The sequence below is a fragment of the Galleria mellonella genome, unplaced genomic scaffold (genome assembly GCF_026898425.1).
Source record: "Galleria mellonella isolate WM207_F2 unplaced genomic scaffold, CSIRO_AGI_GalMel_v1 utg746, whole genome shotgun sequence".
NCBI classification, from domain to species: Eukaryota; Metazoa; Arthropoda; class Insecta; order Lepidoptera; family Pyralidae; genus Galleria; species Galleria mellonella.
In genome coordinates this window covers 1,355,784-1,376,624 of record NW_026442148.1, presented here as the reverse complement: position 1 = coordinate 1,376,624, position 20,841 = coordinate 1,355,784, and the positions used below count along the sequence as shown (strand labels likewise).

Here is a 20,841-nt window from a genome sequence, read left to right as displayed (position 1 = left end):
GGGAAAACCTCTGCAGGGAGTTCATTCCATAACCTGAGTGTTCGTGGGAGAAAACATCTCTGAAACCGTGGTGTACGCGACCATTCAAATTATATAATTGCAAAATAAAAAAAAATGTATTATGAATTAACATACGTTTTACTATTTATAAATAGCATTTTTTTAAAATTTTATTGCATACATTTTCAATTCAATTTACAGATGTTTATGCATGTCCTTTGATAGATTTTCCCTTCACTCTTTTATCAGTGTATACGCGATCGTTCTGAACATTATTACATATTATGGGCAAACTTTCTATTAAGTAGTACAAATTTTCTAAGACCTTAAACTTGTACGTATCGATTTATCAAATTCTAATCGGACGACGTTAATTAATCATAGATAAATTAACATCTCTTCCTAGTGTTATCTTTACAAAGTTTTTATTGCTGATATTAATCGTGATATTTATTGTATTTCGACGATATAGAGCGCTTTATTGGAATTAGCGTGTGTTATCTAAATGAAAGATTATATTTGTAATATAAAAAACAGGGTCTATAAAATCTACCATAGATTAATATTCAGCCAGACAGTGATACAGCTGGACTGCTCTCCTGTCTTAAACCATTAGCAAATAGTAATTGTGCATTGTGATTATTGTTTATTTTGTGTTATATTTTTATTGGAAATAAATATGATTGGTAAGCATATATTATGTTAATTTTGATTTAAATTAAGTAGATTTTTTTTTTCAATCGCACTGTAATAATACAAATTTAATATTTTTCATGTGGTCTTGGCATAGAGTAGCCCCCCCCCCCCTTTCTTTTCCGTAAATGTATATATATACATAAGAGGCTAAGTTTAATATTCCTTTAAAAACTTGTATTCGTGGAATCATCAGGGTTGTACTCGTACTCTCAAGATTTTTTTCAAACAAACATTTCTAGCCTTCTTTTTTCATTTCTTCATATCCTAGCTTGAAGACCAAGCAATTATTGTGATTTTAAAACACCTATTATTACATTAAAACCAACTATTACGATAAAAAAAAATTTCCCCACAAAAATTCAGCAATCTCAATGTGACTAATTATTTACATTCATATTTAAAAAAAAAATGTTTCGTGAACAATAGATAAAAATTGATATAAATGATAAAAAACTGTTTGTATCAAATATTTTTATTAATAAAAAAAAAAAAACAAAAACATTTACATTTGAAACAATATTATCTATTTAGGTACATATTGCTCTCGAAAACGTATCTCATATACATTTTAATTAATCACTTAATAGTTTTACATACTGCTACATTTAATTAAAATTAATACAATGTACAATTATTTTACGATTCAATAGATAAAAATGGTATTTACAATTAAAATTATAGGTCTGGCATTTAATTACCCCTTTTAAAAGTGGGGTCACCGAATACCAATTGGGGGTACGCCCCCTTTCAATATTAGATATAATTCGATTGCAAATTATAGTTTTTTAAAATTAAAGATTTAATTGATAGTAGTCATCCTAAATAAAGATGGGATAATTTCAAATTATTATAACAAATGAAATGTTGCTTTTTTACATATTTATATACAATTTTTCTGATTCATCACAAAATTTGTATCTACTCTGAGTTATTCGACTTTATTATAGACTAACTCTATGGCAGTAAGTTTAGGTGGGTATGGTGGTACCTCTAGGGCTAGCACAATTATATCTCACAAAATAATTTAAACCGAAAGCACGGTAATGAAATACCATAATGAAATGATGAAATGGGGTACACTAAAGCCATTTAAGTGTTTTGTATTTTTTTTTCTAAATACTTATACCATAATAAGTAAAAGTAAAAGAAAAATAAAAAACTTACTGTTTATATTACAACAGTGAGAAATAAGCATACGGCCTGTCGTATAGTAACATGTGTCCCAGGTACTAAAAAATGGATACATTTTTATAAACATTAAAAATAAAACAATATAGTGTAGCCACTGGATGATTGTTTTATCACATTAGGGACAGTAACAATTTGGCTCAAAATCTTATATTTACTGCATTAACTAAAATTTCCACTGATGTACCCCAATGGGGTAAAAGTTATTTATATTTGGAAAAATAATAGATTTGTATAATTCTTCAATTTGTACATTACCTCTAATTTTGGGGTATATGTTCACCCAAAATATATGAACCCATTTTTGTAGGTATATTACCTTTATAGGTATTTTCCTAAAAAAGTTTTGAACACATTTCGATAATTATCCTATCAACTATCAGCTCATCACCTTTACATCAATGCATTCACCACCTTCAAACTCCAGTTCCTTGGGTGTGGATTTACCTAAAAAAAAATTTAAGGCAAAGTGTTAAGGCATACTTGGTAACTATCTATACCAGGTTCGTAGGAAATGTCCTTTTAAATAATTTATTAAATCAATGTGAGGAACATAGTAACCCCACATACGCTATTTGTATACACTGACAGGGCACCAGCAGGGGATGATAGGTGAGAATGAAGCAGGACAGAAGAAGAATTGTGATCATTCATATTTCTAATGTGAAGCAGTTATGTTTGCATGGCTGTGTTTTGGTTTGAAGGGTGGGATATGGCAGCAAATTTACAGGGTATAGAGGAATATAGTATAGCTAGTACTAGTCTATGGTCCTGCTCATGTCTGTAGACGACGGTTACCACTTTCCATCAGGTGGGACAATCAGCTTGTTTGCCATTCTAAGTTGCATAGGCAACCCAGGCATGCATGGATGCATGCATGGAGACATGCATGGAGGTCGATCTGGGATATATTGGAGATATAAAGATACCATAGATATTAGTGTATAGTGTGAAGTCTATGGGTCTTCAAATTAAAAATTGTATAAAGAAATATAATTGTATTTTTTTATGTAACTTACATGACATCTTTGTCAATTGTTTACCATTTTTTTTATTTTGATAAATTCTTTTTAATCAATATCATAAATTTTATTACTAAAAACATTTACAAATTATATAAAATTAAACAATAGTTTTTACCTGATATGGTATCACCATCAAATTCGAAACGTAACTTGTCTAATGGTAATTCAAAGTGTTCTGAGCACTTTGTCATAGCCAACGATAACTTGTCTTCCCATTGTATCGTTGTCACATATGGCTGTTTAACATTCTGACATTGGAATTTAATTTTGACTCCGTTTTCTGTGATTTTTTCCTTTTCTTTCGTTGTCAATTTCGAAACACTCTGATTAACGATACCACCATCAATGAATTTAACAATGTTATATTTTATAGAGTCGGGCGTATCAGTGGGCTTTAGAACATGATCATTATAAGTAAGTAACAGTTTATCATGACTAATATTCTCTTTTTTGGAGAAGTAATTGAATATTTGTGTCAATTTTTGATATTTACGTATTGGGAATTTGAAAAACTCCGAATTCTGCCAATAGACTTTAACGGACAATTCCTCGTTGTCGTCTAATGGGTCTTCCTCTTCAATAATAACTACATCATTGCTTTTGACATTACTAAATAATTGTTGCTCGTTGCTTTGATCTGGGTATTCATCAGTATTACCAACACTATACGTAGGAATTGCTTGAGATGACCAATCTGTCTGACGCTTGCCTCTTCTACCTCTACTAGTCCTCGATCCACTCTGACCGCGGCTCCTTCCTCTGCTTCTATTTGTCTGTATTATAACATTCTCTGTATTAGAAGATCGTGTTTCATCTATGTTCGATTGTACCGCGTTACTCCCGCGTTTCTTTTTCCTTGAATGATTTGAATTTAAATCTGGAACACTAATATTTAAATTTCTTTTTTTCGCGCCAGCCCGCGTTACTCTAGTAGATGTAGTGGCTAACAAATTATCAATGAAATCTTCGGTTTCCTTATCATCGGTAATTTCGACAGTCTGAACCACTTCTGGACTATCTTTGATCTCACATACAGCAGGAATAGCAGCTTTATTCACAATTTCATCCAATTCGTTTGTTGATTTTGTAGAGTCGTTTAAAAGATTTGAACATTCAATTTTATCGTCTCTGTATTTGTTTTTTAAAGTTTGCAGTCTCTGTGCGATGTTTCCATAACAATCGTCCTCGGAATCGGACGACATATTTTGTAATTAATTACACTTTTTGTTTTCATAAAACCGATAAAAAAGTTAAGGAAAGGTGAAAGAAATTCAATAAGCGGCGTCCGTCGCGTCTGAGCAATTATAGAAAATATACCCGTAGTGTAGCCAATATGTAAAACTATTTCCCCAGTTCTAATTTTATAAAAATAAATAAATAAAAATTAGTATGTATTAAAAAAAGATTAGATAATTTAAAAATAACATGGCAAATTTAAATTATTATTTTTATAGAGTTTAATAATAGTATTTTTTATTTTATTGAGGAAATCGTCGTGACTATGTAATAAAATATGTGATAAACATATTTATGATCTTTTGTTATCTTAATAAGTTATAAAAAGACTTATTATAAAACATAATTGTGAAGGTGATTTTTTATAGTGATATTTTCTGATTTAAGTGAATATGTAGGATTCGAAAATAATGAAGTTGTTATTGGCAGTTTAATTTATATTAAGAAAACATAATTTATGTAAAAATAAACCAATTCACTATCTGTTGTAACTTTTACTGGCTGGCTTCCTTATTACTTTTATTTTACTCAAACTTATTATTAAATATTTTTTCTGCAACTAATCTTAAAATAATTTACATTAAAAGGTGGAATTTATAAATTAATTTGGCAATCCTGGAACTGTAACATTTCCTTTCTTCGCTATGACATGACCACAGAAAAAATAAATTATTGCGTAACTATAGACTACATATAAATATGGTATACTAATTTTTGTGGTAGTTTTAGTAGTTTTTAATAAATTATTAATAACTTTTCTTCACGACGGCGAGTATAAATGTAATAACAGTTGGCTGTAATTAGCAGGTTAAACAGAGAAGTAAATTTAAAATATATATATATACATTTATATAGGTTTTGTTCAGAAAAATCAAAATAAATGGAATGAAGGTAGATGTACATATATTATGAAATATCACTGATAGCAAGGCAATTAAAATAATGAATTTTATGGTATAAAACATTATAAAAAATAATATTCTAAATTTCAATTTGGCTGAGACACCATTGTTTTTATAATATTGTATTAATATTAAGTAGGCTCAGAAAAAGTATAAACATGTTTATGCTTTCTTAGATTCAGTAGACAGATATAAGTTTTATCGTGGCCAGTTTGTTTAGCGTTTTATAGACTCCGTATTTGTGTACAGTGTTAGGTATATTGCATATTGTTTACCTACTAATGCACCGAAAAACGATAATATCTTATATCTTATATTTCAAGTTGTCGTTGGGTAGTATTGGAGAGTGGTTGTGTTTGTAATTCTAAATAAATATTAACGTGTCTATTTAGTGATTTGTAGCTTTGTTGCATTTGTACGTACCTACTTTACAACTACATATCAAGTTATAAGTTGAAACAACAATAGTGTAACATTGTTTGTTGGCCGGTATCTAATAATAGCCAAAATAGCTGAACTCACATTAACTGCCATTGCGGTTTTTTGTATTGTCGATGTACCGTCATTGAATTCAATAAAATTGTTTATTTATACTTTCCTATTTTATCAATTTGTGCAAAATGATGAATTGTTCTGCTTGTATGAAGTTGATTAAATCGTCAGAGGGAATAACATGTACGCGTAAAAGTTGCGTAAAACAATATCACCTTCTATGCGTGAATATAACACCTGACAAATTGAGAAGCCATAAATCCTGGACGTGTTGTAAAGAGCCGCGTCAAGGTGACAATTCAAATACCCCATTAAGGCGAGTGGACGACTCGGAGACACCAACAGATAGTGACTTCGAAAATGTTACCAAGAGGAAGCCAGGCAAATCTTCAAATAATCACCCACTCGTTTTTAACAACCAAGACTCGTTACGTTCTGAGCTCCGCCTGATCTTGAAGGAAGAACTAAAACAAATTCTTTCAGCCGAATTGCAACCGTTGAAGGAAAAACTTACCGATTTGGATACATCTTTGACTTTCATAAGCAGTCAATACGATGAAATGACCAAACTACTTATGGCGAATAAAAATGAATTGAAATGTTTATCGGAGGAGAATAAAAGCCTCCGGGAAGACCTTAAAACATGTGCATCGCGTATTAAACAGCTAGAAACAGAGAATATGCGCCAGCAACAATGGTCACGTCTCAACAATATCGAAATCACTGGTGTTCCAGAATGCAAAACCACTACCGATCTGGAAGTTGTGATGAAGGTAGCGGAACGAATCGGAGCACCAGTTAAGGCTGCTGATGTTGAGTTTGCACATCGTATTCAGCCATATCGCACAGGTTCTGCACAACATTCTCGCGCCATAGTTGCACGATTTAAACAGCGTTCCACTAAAGACGCAGTGATAGCCGCAGCCCGAAAGATTCGTTACATTACAGCAGAGGCCATCGGCATTGGAAGTATAAATGATAAGATATATGTAAACGAACATCTGACTAGAACAAACAAAGCACTATTACGGGAGTGTAAGCAGAAATCAAGGGAGATGAATTACAAATTCGTTTGGACAAAAAACTGCAGAATCTACATCAGAAAAAACGAGAGCTCCCCACCTATACCTATCACTATACAAGCGGATTTAATAAAAATAACTTAATTATAGTTCTGTACAAACAATTATTCGAGATCTGTTTTACAACGAAATATTTCATTTTTTCTATGTTCTATATAACTTTTCGTATAATTGTCGAGTCTCGCAACCGATTTGAGTGGTCTTTTTGTTATTATATTCTGACAAATTATACATATGTTCATATTGTGCAGGGATTTCAAAACTCAATTATTTTTATATATTACATATACTGTTCTAACATTATTCACACTCAACTTATTAAACTAATAAACATGATTAATATACCGAGAACTGGTCTGAATATGCATATATACATAACTAAATATTATATCGGAACATTTACTGCTGAATTATGTTATTGTAGGCTTATTTTATATGTACAACGCCATCTGAACACACATATATACATAATTAAAAGTTCCGTAGAAACGTTTATGCATATTATGACACGCCAGAATTTTATATCGCATAACCCTACCCCCGGATGTCTAGCATTGATTTTAACTTCATATAGATTACTACTATCTTGGATAAAAACGCTGTGTATTGCACCCTTGTATATTGTACTTCACACAGTAAACTACTATTGTATGTTATTAATTTATATAGTGATTAACAGGATATACCGTAATTATGGCAATATTTCTTTTTTTATTAAAAATGGCGCAAAAACATAATATTAAGCTTCAGTTGTTGTACCAAAATGTTAGGGGACTCAGAACCAAAACAAATACGTTTTATAAAAATACTTTTTGCTTAGATCACGCTATTATACTAGTGACAGAGACCTGGCTTTGTGAGGCGATCTTAAATAGCGAACTTTGTGACAGTAAATATGATATTTTTCGTCGGGACCGTGGATCGCTCGGTGGTGGTGTAATGATCATCTGTGCATCGCATTTAAACGCACGCGCAAGACCTGAATGGGCGATTGCCGGTATAGAATGTATTTGGACAACGATACCTTCTCATTCTCTCAAAATTGCTCGTAACCTACACATTTTAGTTGTTTACCTACCACCCGATAAGAATATACCGACACATCTAGGACAATTGTCAGCAATGCTCGATAGAGTAATTGACGACAATCCTAATGACCTATTTTTATTGGCGGGAGATTTTAATCTGCCTTGTGTTAGATGGGATGTTCACGGACCCACTTTTATTAAAAATGGCTCTGTAGATTTGCAGACCTCTGCGATTGATTTCATGCAGCATCTAATGTTTCGAGGATTTAAGCAATATAATACTCTAACTAATTCATGCAACAACACGCTCGATTTGGCATTCTCTAATTTTTCTATAGATGTTGTTAAAGCCTACCACCCATTGGTGCCTGAGGATATTTTTCACCCAGCCTTAAGTATTAATGCGAGCAATATTAAGATACCATACTTCAAACCTCGTCAACAGAAAAGGTATCAGTTTTTTTAAATCAGATTTTGAGTCGTTGAACAAGTATTTTTCTACACAGAATTGGACTTGTTTATATGATTCTTTTGACATAGAGGATATTACTGCGAAATTTTATACCATTCTTAATACCGCCATAAATATCTATGTTCCTCAGGGATACAGTTCTGGGTCATACCAATATCCTATTTGGTATAATAAACCGTTAATAAATCTGATTAAAGAAAAATCTAAAGCTCATCGTAACTGGAAAAAATACGGTAATCCTGTTGATTATGTTACATTTTCTGAACTAAGAGCTAGGCAAAAAACTCTTGTAGATATTTGTTATAAGAAATTTATAGAAAACTCTCAAATAAACATTAAAAGAAACACCAAAAATTTTTGGAAATTCGTGAAATCTAAAAAAGACCACAAAGGCAATTATCCTAAAATAATGACCTATGGTGATGTTGAACTGAACGATGAACAGGTTATATGTGCAGCTTTCAATGATTTTTTCGACAAAAATTTTCAATACCCTGATAGAAATAATAACGAATTACCAGGCACATCTCGAGACTCCAATGTACTTCATACTATCGAGGTCTCTCCTCTTTATGTAGAAAAATTATTATCTAAATTGGATGTGAATCATCCAAATCAAAGGGTGCTGGTAGCGATGGAATTCCTCCAATATTTTTTATTAAATGTGCAAAGTCCTTAGCTATTCCAATTACTTACATTTTTAATAAATGCCTTAAAGATGGTTATATGCCTAAAATTTGGAAAATGGCTTTGATAGTCCCAGTTCATAAAAAGGGTCTAAAAACAGCTATAGAGAACTATCGACCAATCTCGAAGCTCAATGTTTTAGGAAAAACTTTGGAAAAAACAGTTCATCATCACATGTACCCCTTAATAACTTCCTCTGTGCCAACTCAACAACATGGTTTTGTGAAGGGACGTTCCACAAATACTAATTTAGGAGTATTTACATATGACGTCATGCGAGATATTGATAATGGGGGACAAGTCGACGCAATTTATACAGATTTTGAGAAAGCTTTTGACCGGGTGGACCATCTAATTTTACTACGTAAGCTCCAGGAGCTTGGAATACATGGTTGCTTGTTGAGATGGGTTAAATCTTACTTGCGCAATAGATCACAAGCCGTTACAATCGGAGGTCATCGCTCAGATTACATATCTGTCCCATCTGGGGTCCCTCAGGGTTCAATTCTTGCCCCTTTATTGTACCTAGCCTACCTCTACGACATAGCTGATCATTTATATAACGCAAAGTTTTTGATGTATGCTGATGATACGAAGGTTTATATGAAAATTAATAATAGTCATGATTGTAAATTACTACAAGATGATCTTAACCGCTTGAACTTATACTACAGAACAAACAAAATCAATCTCAACGTAGCTAAATGTCAGCATATTAGTTTTACACGAAAAACAAAACCTGTGAAATATTCATTCTCAATTAATGGTATACTAATAAAAAAATCTGCAATTGTTTGTGATCTGGGCGTATTACTCGACTCAAAACTTACTTTTACGGAACATATTCATTCGATTTCTAATAAGGCATACAAAAATTTAGGCTTCATTCTTCGCGTGTCCAGACCATTTTCGGATATTGATTGTATAAAAACTCTTTATCTATCTTATGTAAGAAGCGTTTTAGAGTATTGCAGCATAATATGGAACCCAAACTATATAATTTATAAGCAGACGTTAGAAAACATTCAGAAAAAATTCTTAAAACATCTAAATTATAAAACAAGAAGCACTAGTACTGATTATCATGAAATGTGTAAGAAGTACAATCTTATTTCTCTCGAAGATAGGCGTTCTCTTCTTGATATGATGTTCTTGAGAGATATTTGTAATAATGGTATAGACTGCCCGGATCTTGTGTGTAACGTGTTGCGTCTCCGTACTCCTAAAATCCGTACCAGAAATCCTCCTCTTTTTGCAGTTCCAACCAACCATACCAATTACTCTCAGAACTCAATAGTTTGTCGTCTAATGAATTCATATAACAAACTTTTTTCAACAGTGGATTTATTCCACCTCAGTAGATATAAATTCAGGGCTGTGATAATGGATGAAATAATATCATAATTACCTATGTTGCATATATTTACATTTATTTATATCACGCTACACATACACCCACGCATACATTTAACCCTCTTTACAATTGGTGACCATGATTTTGTATTATTTAATCATTGCTGTCAATATTTGAATTTTAACAACATGAATTTAATTATTTTATATATCAATTAACTTAACTTTATGGACACTCACTATTATATATGGGTTCCTTACATACATGTGCTTATATTACTTGCATACACCCACTCTAACTTGCCTACCTCGCTATGGAATCATAATTTTTGTTTGTATAAGTAAAATCCGTTATTGGCTGTATTCATAAGAGACTTAGCATGTAAGTTATTTTTTAAGAGCTGTGGATTTTTTTATAAAATAAAATAAAAAAAAAAAAAAAAAAAAAAAAAAAAAATAAAAAAAAAAATAAATATTCGTATGATAATTATAGTATTTACTGATATGAATTGTAGGTACGATCAGAAGCCGGAACAGGAAAAATTCCTTATATAGCATGAATTTGCCGCTTTTAAAAGTAGGCATAAGAATTAGTTCTAATTTTATTTTTAATTAAGGAATTTGAAATGGAAACGATGTTACGGATTGTTTGAATATAAAATAACTACCACAGCATTAAGTACGAGTAAAATAAAAAAAAATAAAAATGTTGCGAGAAGGTTGTTATTTCTCACTAATTGCTTTCGTTAATTCTCGTGTTAGTCTCACATTAAATTTGTCTTTTCACATATTTTTTCACGGAATAAAGTACGAGTTTTGCTTATTTTAGGACTAGAGGGCGCTATGTCACTGTTTAATGTATTTATTGAATTTATGGAGGGAAGTTATTGTTAAAAATGGTGTCTAACAGCCATTACATTAATATTGCTAATACTTATTAAGCGAATCTTCGCGGTGTATTAATCACGATGAGCCAACTAACTTACATTCATCACTGGTTAAAAAAACCAATTAGTCAGTTATATGTTTTGATTTGTTACTAATTTTATTTAGACAGTATTCTTGCAATAATTTCGACAAAACTCGTTAACTGTTCTATTAAATTCTATTGAAATTGCCTATTATTAAATATTATTCTTCGCCGTGTGTATGTCGGCATAGAATGGGCCACCCCTTCCTTTCCTGTGGGTGTCGTAAGAGGCGACTAAGGGAGGGCGAGAGATGGGCATCAGCGTCCCGCCTTAAACATCTCTAAAAGCCTAACTGTGGTTATCGGGGGGAAAGGGATTGTTAGTAATGGGGTCTAATTTTCCCATTACTAGCAATACACCTTATCAGGTCGACCTCCACGCGGTTCCTTTTGGAAACTATCGTGGTAAATTGTAGTGGAATTAGTCACGATGGGCTAGTGGACCTGCTTTCATCCTCACCTATTACCCCTCACTGGTGCCGCGTCAGTGTATACCGATAGCGCAGGCGGGGTTACCATTTAAAAAACACTGTGGTTGCCAACCCGCCTGCCAAACGTGGCAACTACTGACAAAACTCCCCTTATGGGGAAGGCTTATGACAGTAAACGGCTGAAACAATAATAATAAATATTATTAAAAACTATCAAATTTAAAGCTAATAATAAATTGTTGGTATTTTTATTACAGTATTTATTCTTATAAGTAATATTAAGTCTTCAAAAGGGGGGTAAAAAGGTTTCTTCAGGGTCGGCAATGCGCGCGTAATACCTCTGGTATTGCAGGTGTTCATAGGCTACGGTAACCGCTTACCATCAGATGGGCCGTACGCTTGTTTGCCACTTCAGTGGTATAAAAAACAGTACTGATTGATATTTTCCTAAGTAAGCCTATTGAAAACCTGTAAAGCTCGACTACACATAAGATTAAATAAATTAATTAATTGATAATCAAATTACACGCAGTGAAGTAGTGAGACATCTATTATATCTCCGACGCCATAATAAGATAGACGGAGTAGGTATAATTTATCAAATTTTATCATTATATGTCGTATTAAAAAAAAAAAATAATGCACATGCATTTATCTACGCGTGTTATTTTATGACTAAAGCAAAGTTCCCGCAAGTAAACAATATTTTACAAGCAATTAAATTAAACTCTTCTATTTTATCGTTTAATCAGTTGCGTATTGCAGCAATGCAATTAATTATAATTATGCAGCCAGATAATTTATAATAATCTAAAAAAAAATATAGTCATAAAAACTAAAACCATAAACTTATTTTGTCTATTACACTGTTTTGTCACTTTCTTTTAAATTGCAAATTTAAAAAAAAATAGTAAAAAAGAAAGAAAGAAAACAGTTTAATAGTTTCAAGTAGGTCTACGATCCCAGGCTCACAAGCGGTATCGAATCCTTAAGTCTTAGGAGAGATTTTGCCTCACTCTGCGTGTTCTACCGCCTGTACAATGGATTGTGCTCAGAGGAATTGTTCAATATGATGCTCACAGCCACTTTCTTTTCACCATCGTACGGCTCGCCATCGACAGGGAGTTCATCCTCACGTCCTACAGCCTCAATGGTCGCGTACTGCGCGGTTTCAGAGATGTTTCCTCCCACGAACACTCAGGATGTGGAATGAGCTCCCTGTCGAGGTTTTCCCAAGAGACTACAGCATGGGGTTCTTCAAAAGGGGGTAAAGAGATTTCTTTAGGGTCGGCAACGCACGCGTAATACCTCTGGTATTGCAGGTGTTCATAGGCTACGGTAACCACTTACTATCAGGTGGGCCGTATACTTGTTTGCCACCTCAGTGGTATAAAAAAAATGAAGAGTTTGACGTTTCTATGAATATGAGGGAAAATGTATATAGTAACAAATCAAAATATTAATTCAATTAATCAATTCTTGATTTGTATCTACTACTACTACTGTATCTGTAGGACATCGGCAGTCTTATGGTAATATCTTAATACCTCATTTGTTTTAATCATTTAATTAGTTATGTATATAAGTATGTAGTCTTTTCCTTTAGATAATTTGTTTTATTTTATCTGTTAATTAACTTACGTTAATTACTAATAGATGGCGTTATAAGATACTAGTTATGTATGTATGTAGGTGTTAGTTTTTGCTTGATGCAGACAGACTTAGAACAAATATAAGGAGAAGCAGAACTGTCTGTCTGTATGTTTGTTCCGCGTTTGTGAAAATTATTATTTTTATTACTCTCGTCATATCAGTTATTCATAAATATTTCCCATATACAGTCATCGTCTAGTTACAATTATATTATTTATTTATTATTTTTGAGGGTAGCTTACAGCTATAATAACTTAATAATTAAATATGTATATATGATAACAATAAGCTAATTAAAAGCTACCACATATAGTTAACGAAAACTGAATTGGTCACAGTTTAGGCAAAGTGTGCAAATACAGGTTAAACATTGTTAAAATCACTGAATTAATAATTAGCGATAGTTTTTCTTATAAATATAACTGCTGCTGCTATTAAGTATATCCATTTCATTATTCTTACTACACACATCTCTATTGGAATAATTGGAAGAAATCTCTATTGGAGATAAGCTCGCCCTTGTGCACTATTATGTTTGTTTTTACATTTCAAAACCTTTTGTGTACAATAAAGAATAAAGAATACATTATGTTAATATTAATAAAAAAAAAAAAACCTCTGTTTTGAATTATACCTAATATTTCTGCATTTTAGCCGTAATTTTTTACCTTCACACGATGATTAAAAACATCGTGTGGGGGTAAAAATTAAGGCAAAAAATTAATTATTGATTTTAATCATTTATATATCAATCAATCTTCGTAAATTAAGCCTGTAATGACGTAAAAATAGTTTTAAACTACACAATTGTCGCTGATAAATATCTACTACGATAATTAATTTGGAAATACCGCGTTGTAGTTAGGAAAAGATAGGTAATTATCAGTGATTCCATCTTGATTTTTACGCGCGATTTATTATAGGCTTGTGTATTAGCTGATTACTGATTTGAGATTGGGTGATATGTACCTATAGATACCTATCTATTGTCTACGTGGTTAGAGATATTGAGATAAAAGTAAATAGGTATAGGTTTTTTTTTTTTTATTTTAATGGATGAAAATGGAATGGTAACCCTGCCCGCGCTATCGGTGTATGCTGGCGAGGTACCAGTGAGAAATAATAGGTAAGAATGAATTAAGACAGTTGGCTCATCGTGATGAATTCGTCAAAAATTAAATTACGATGGTGTCCAGGAAAACCGAATGGCGGTCGATCTGTTAGGGTATATTTTTTGTAATGGGTTTGTTAGATATTTATTACTAATAATCTCTTTCCCCCAGTAAGTACGTATATTTTAATATACATTATTTTTAAACCGCCATCGAGTATTACTGCAAATCCAAAAGGTTAATTGATAGAGAATGTCTATAGCAATAAGTTCGCCTTTTGTACCACATTTGATTAGTTAAATTTTAAATAAATAAATATTTTATCCTATAAAAACAATGATTTTAAATGTAACAAAACATCTAACGAATAACATGTTAACAGTAGGTATTCGTAACTTTAGTTTTCCGTAGTGTGGCAACATCGTAATTATCTGTCAATTTATGAAAACAATGGAAGAAATTTTAATATTAAAAAAAAGAATGTTCTGCCTACAAACTAAATTCTAATCATAGAATACTTTGCATATAAATCTACCACTAAAAACTGTACACGCGGAAATCGCGAAATAGTAACTGTCGTGAAATGGTGCTGTCCATATCTATAGATTAAGGTCACCGCTTCTCACACGTGGGCCATTACATTATTCGTCATTTTAAAACGTGCCTATGAATATTTAAAAGACTAGTAATATACTGGCACTTCTCTCGTGTTGCAAGTATAGCAAATATACAACAACAACGCTGCAACGATCGCTGTTTTTCATCAGGTGGTCCGTCTGTTCGATTACCTCCCTAAGAATAAAAAAAGTAATATAAAAATACTTTTGGATCGTGATTTATGACTCATCCTATTAGTTTTTTGGGTCTACATCACATTCAAATATTTTGCTAAGATAAAATAGATTTTGTACAAAAGTATCTCTATCGCACTCGTGTTTCTACCGTGAAGTGCTTACATGGTTGTATTGCGATTTGAAAGGTGAAATATGGTAGTGAAATTGCTCTAAGAAAATGTATAAAGGGTATCATGATTATCGCAGTATATATAGTAAAGATCATGGAGCTGTTTGTCTATAGGTTTTATCAGGTGGGCCGTAACTTGTTTGTTATTGTAAGTTGTATAAAAAAAATACTGGTTATATCACCAATTCCACATGGCAGTTTTCCTGTTTCGCCTTTGCCTACTTCGCTCTTAGCTAAAAACAAGGAATTACATAGAAGGAACGATAAAATAAAAACTGTAAATCATATGGTTGCCTCTTTTCTTCTTATGCAAATATTATTAGTAAAAAGAGGACGAAAGATACACCCTCAGTTGCTATTTTCTTAATTCACAGCAGGCTAGTGTATAGAAAATGTTTGATACGTCAAATATTTGACAATAACAAATTTTATATTATTAGATTATATATTCGACACAGTTTATGTAGAAAGTATGCAAGCGGGTTGTATCTGAATTTGGTAGGGTTATACGGCCGTATAAGTTTTTCTATACACTAGCCTGCTGTGAATTTACAATTTCATTACTCCTATATAATTCCTTGTTCTCAGGCCTTTAGTAGGTATAGACAAAAAACAAATGTCACAAGTGCAATGCCCTCACATATTGTTGTGATTGTTGTGACAGATTATCAAACTTTATCATGATTATTCTACAAATGTAGTTAAATTTTCCATATTCTTTATCGATGCAAAAATGTATTGATTTATATTATACAGATTGTTTTGTTTTGTTACTGTATAAGTGGGTAATTATTGTAATTAGTAGATATTTATCTACTACTAATAAGTAATTATTAAATTCTTTGATCGCTACTGACGACTCCACCTTTGGTAATTAAAAAAATTATCATACGATTCGATATAAATTCATTTGAGTCGGTAATTGTTATTTTTAATATTCATATACTTAATATTCAATGTGCACTTAATTTACAAATACTTTTCCATGTGAAAAAAAAAAAGCTTTCTTGTGTTGTTTTTAAAAGCAATTAAGTTTATTAAACACAATTACTTATAACAAACAGTTATTACTCTTAGTATATATAAATTTTTAGAAAACTTGTTTGAAAAGAGGCATAATATTTTATACTATTATTTAATAAATTGAAAAAAAAAATTAGACAATTTATATTAATTACAAGTAAATCTTTTCCGTCTTTCTAATAAGGAAACCATAGACTTAGTATAACGTACTACATTCTTAATCTAAGCTAGAAATTTGCTCAAATGACAGATACCATTTTTTAAATCCGATTTAACTGCGAATGCGCGCCAAATTCAAATTAATTTATATTCAAACTACTAATTTTATTTGAGTTCAATGGTCTTTCTTCCCTTTGTCTCTTTATATGTAAAAAATACCGTCATAATGCCGTGGTAGTAGTCTAAGAACAAGGAATTACATGATAAAATAAAAACTGTAAATCATACGGTCGCCTCTATTCTTCTTACGCAAATATAGTTTGTAAAAAAAGGACAAAAGACACACCATCAGTAGCTATTTTTCTCAATTCACAGCAGGCTAGTGTGTAGAAAATATTTGATATGTCAATTGTTTGTCAATAATAAATTTTACATTACTAGATTATATATTCGACACAGTTTATGTAGAAAGTATGTAAGTAGTTGTCATACTTGGCAAGCTGGTCGGCAAGAACAGTTAGGCTTTAGCGATGTCTTAAGAGGGACGCTATTACCCCTCCCTCGCACTTCCTTAGTCGCCGCTTACGACACCTACGTGAAAGCAAGGGGTGGCATATTCTATGTCGAGGACACATGGACCACGATGCATGTGTATTAGCAATCTATGGATTAAACTTTGCTACACTCAAACAGGGTTCATGTACTTATTCTTTATAAGAACATTGTAACAACTCTATGTTATATACATGAATGCGTTAATGTATAAATAAATATATAAATAAATAAATACATATCTTGTTAGGGCTGTTATTTAATTACTAATTGCCTTGTTACAGGCCAACTGAGCTTCGTTTTGATACTGGCAGCGGCTGCGAGCGCTGCATCCATCGAAATATACAGACCCATGAGAGGCGTGGACCCGAACACAGTGTCCTGCGATCCAGACGGACAGGTAGAGTAATTAATTTAAAATCCTCAATAAACCATTTTTGACTCCATCATCAAATCCTGATTACCAATTAATTACAAACTAGGCAATTAAGTAATTATTACTTTAGATTAGGGGGTAGGTAACAAGTATCTAGTACAGCAATATCTATATATTCTAGTTACAAAATCTATATACTGATACAACGTAGAATATGCTTAAAGTCTGTTATCCAAAAAATAATATTGGATAATAGTCTTTTAAAATACATATCCAACCGATATGGGTGATATCGCAATGGGTTATGACCTTTTACCATCATCAATCTCCAGAGGAACCCAATATATAGATATTGGATCTATATATTGGGTTTCTCTGAACATTGCATTACATCAATATCTATTTTAGTTACAATATATTATATACTAGCCTAATAACGAATATGTGAAATGTCCGTTATACAATATTATATTATTCGACCGGTACGAGCGATATCAGAATAGGTAATGACCTTTTTTCTGTCATCAATGTCCAAAAGAACCATATTGGAACGGTATTAATATTTCCCATCACAAATTTTCACACATCTTGATTTGTGACCATAGATCTTGATTTTAGCGCCATCTTGTGTCAACTGTCAAATTTTGTTTTGCTGCAATCGTTTTTTTAAAGGGTGATAATGGAATGGTAATCTTGCTCGCGCTATCGTTATACGCTGGCGGGGCACCAGTGAGGAATGACAGGAGAGATGACAGGGTCGACCTGATAGGGCATATTGCTAGTAATGGGTCAGTTAGACCCCATTACTAATAATTCCTCTATCCCGCTTGCAACTTTTTTAAATAGGATTGTTCTTTACAGATTTTCCTGCTTCTTCCCAGTTATACCGATTGTAATGCGTTCTATTCCTGCTCGAACGGTCAAGAAGTGCCGTTCGTCTGTCCAGATGGACTAATCTTCGACTTCGAACTTCAGGTGAGTACTGTTACAGGCATTTGTCGATAACAATTGCTGGTAAGCTGGCAACACTAATGGCAAATATTGCTTTTGCGCCTTTACCATCTACCACTTTTGACCGACTACAAAAAAGATTATTTTTATGTTTGTTACTTCATAACTCCGTCAATTATGAACCGAGTTGGAATATTCTTTTTTTATTTGAAAGGATATTACTATACTTACAGATTGGTCACATAGAAATGTTATTAAAATCGGTTCAGTGGTTTAGTTTTTAGAGTCAAACACATGCGTTTTGTCACATTTGAAATTGGTTGTTTTTGAGATACAATCTTTAATTACTATTTTTCCACCTTCGTGGTATAAAAAAAATTGCTATAGAACGTCGTTAAATCCCTCCATATTTTTGGATATTATCTTGAGTGTTGCCAGTCTTAATATTAAATAAATTGACAAAAAACAAAATGTTAATTAAATAAATTTGCTATCACGTTGCTAGCAAAGCACGAGTAGAACACTCGTGCTTTGCTAGCAACGTGACTAATGTAACATCTTTGATTTACCATGTTTAAGCAAATAAAGATTATTATATTATTATTAATTTCAGGGTTGCGATTATGAATGGCGCGCCAACTGTACGTTAAGAACGCCCCCGGACGAGATCGACGTGGAAGGCTCAGGTGACGAGCCCGGGTTCCTTCATGAGGATCTGGCGAGTTCACTCATAGGTTAGCATTTTATTTTTGGTTATTTAATTAGGATTATTTTGTTTAATTCCACTACCATTAGTATGTGTGTGACTGGCAACATTCGAAGATTGATCACCACTAAATGAGGCATCTTCACTTGTCAAAAACGTTTGGGATAATGGCAATCAAAGATTAAGGACTAATATGGGTTGTGGAACTTCTGGTCCCTTAGTCGCTTTTTACGACGTCCACGGGAAAGGGGTGGCTCAATCTATACTGGAACCACACGCCAATAATATAAATAATGTTTCAGACGAACTAGCGAATGTGGCCAGGCCGGTCAACGTGGAGCAGACGAATATCCAGTCAGCTCATGACTCCATATTGAATTGTCACCGAGTGGAGACAGCCTCCACGAGGGTCGCTTACAAGTAAGTTTCTTTTGTCCTAGTTAAATCTTACTAATACATACATAGTCTTAGATAGAGCATCGAGTCTTAGAAACGGGTCAACCGTTTCTTTTCGTCAACTAATTGTCAAATTAGCTGGCTCGTTTTTTTATCAGTGTTCTATATATTTACGAGCATAATGTATCTTGACGTATCTATATTTAATTATTTAATAAAATATCATTCAATTTTTTGTTAATTCATTCTATCATTCACTCCATATTCAAACTCAACGTTGTTCACAGAAATGATTGCCAACGGTATTGGAGGTGTCTGAATGGAGTCCCACAGGTGGGATTCTGCTCGGATGGCCTGTTCTTCAACGCCGCGACCCAACAGTGCGATTTCGAAGCAAACTCTAAATGTTTGGTACAACAAGACGACGAGTTGAAAGGCGAATTTATCGTTTACAATAAATAAATAAATAATCTACTGACGATTCTACTCTCTGACGAAACTCTCTTAACGCTTTATAAAATATAAATAAATGTATTCCGCCAATAATTATTATGTAAAGTCATTTTTATGTATAGATTTGACAGTTATACAACCTAGTCATTTAATGTCTTCGATCAAGAATATTTACTTAGATAGAGCATCACCTAGAAATGTTTATATAAAACGCTCAGAAAAAATATATTAAAAAAAAAGTATAAAAATGTTATATTTTAGATAGAGAAGTACAAAAAGTGTAACTAGGTACATCTCTATTATTATGTTCATTACATTTTTAAAAATGGCGCGCTTTTCGGGCGCCATAAAATTGTATTAATGTTATAAAACTTTTAATGTACTTATATTAAATATGGTAACTTTTATCACACAAAATATGATTTTTTACATATGTTATGAATACTATATTGTTAGGGACATATCTTGATTTGACACTACATCAAATTGTAGGTATATATTATCTATGCTCACAACCTAACGCTGTTTTTTTTACCATAGAGTGAAAGCAATCTATTGTAAAATTTTAATGTGTCTACTTGTCATTTTTAAGGATTTCTAATAAAAAAAAAAATATAAATCTATAATCGAATTAGAAATTATTCACAAAAAATATCTTCTAAAATCAGTCGTGCTGTGTCGAGTGTTTTTCTGTTGAATATTAAAATTCTCGATTATAAAATTATTTGCAAAAATAAATTTTTATAGTCAATGTTTGTTGTTGATAAAATTTATTATTGTTTGTAAAATATTAAAATGACTTTGTTATATTCATTTATTTGTTTTATTATTATGTTCACGATACCTTACCTATATATGCTTTTTTCTTTTCCTCAATTGCAATCGGTTGCCATTTTTAGGACCATTGCTGCCAGTGTTTTGTACAGGAGGCTTAA

The 20,841-nt window shown here is 32.3% G+C and overlaps 3 protein-coding genes across 3 annotated transcripts; 2 read left to right on the top strand and 1 right to left on the bottom strand.

The window, feature by feature from the left end:
* Positions 1-528: 528 nt before the first annotated feature.
* LOC113510512 (peritrophin-1-like) lies at positions 529-20,719 on the top strand. Its single transcript, XM_026893967.3, has 6 exons — positions 529-686; positions 17,309-17,424; positions 18,262-18,375; positions 18,965-19,085; positions 19,360-19,477; positions 19,741-20,719. Exons 1-6 carry the CDS (start codon positions 680-682, stop codon positions 19,913-19,915), a joined length of 651 nt encoding a protein of 216 aa, XP_026749768.1. The 5' UTR covers positions 529-679; the 3' UTR covers positions 19,916-20,719.
* On the bottom strand, positions 1,160-4,226 carry LOC113510511 (uncharacterized). The gene is made up of 2 exons (XM_026893966.3): positions 3,025-4,226; positions 1,160-2,331 (listed from the first exon to the last, which is right to left on the bottom strand). The coding sequence occupies exons 1-2, from the start codon at positions 4,109-4,111 to the stop codon at positions 2,264-2,266; spliced, it is 1,155 nt and encodes a 384-aa protein (XP_026749767.1). The 5' UTR covers positions 4,112-4,226; the 3' UTR covers positions 1,160-2,263.
* Positions 5,576-8,224, top strand: LOC128202085 (uncharacterized). The gene has a single exon (XM_052901110.1). It carries the CDS (start codon positions 5,668-5,670, stop codon positions 6,703-6,705), a length of 1,038 nt encoding a protein of 345 aa, XP_052757070.1. The 5' UTR covers positions 5,576-5,667; the 3' UTR covers positions 6,706-8,224.
* Positions 20,720-20,841: the final 122 nt, after the last annotated feature.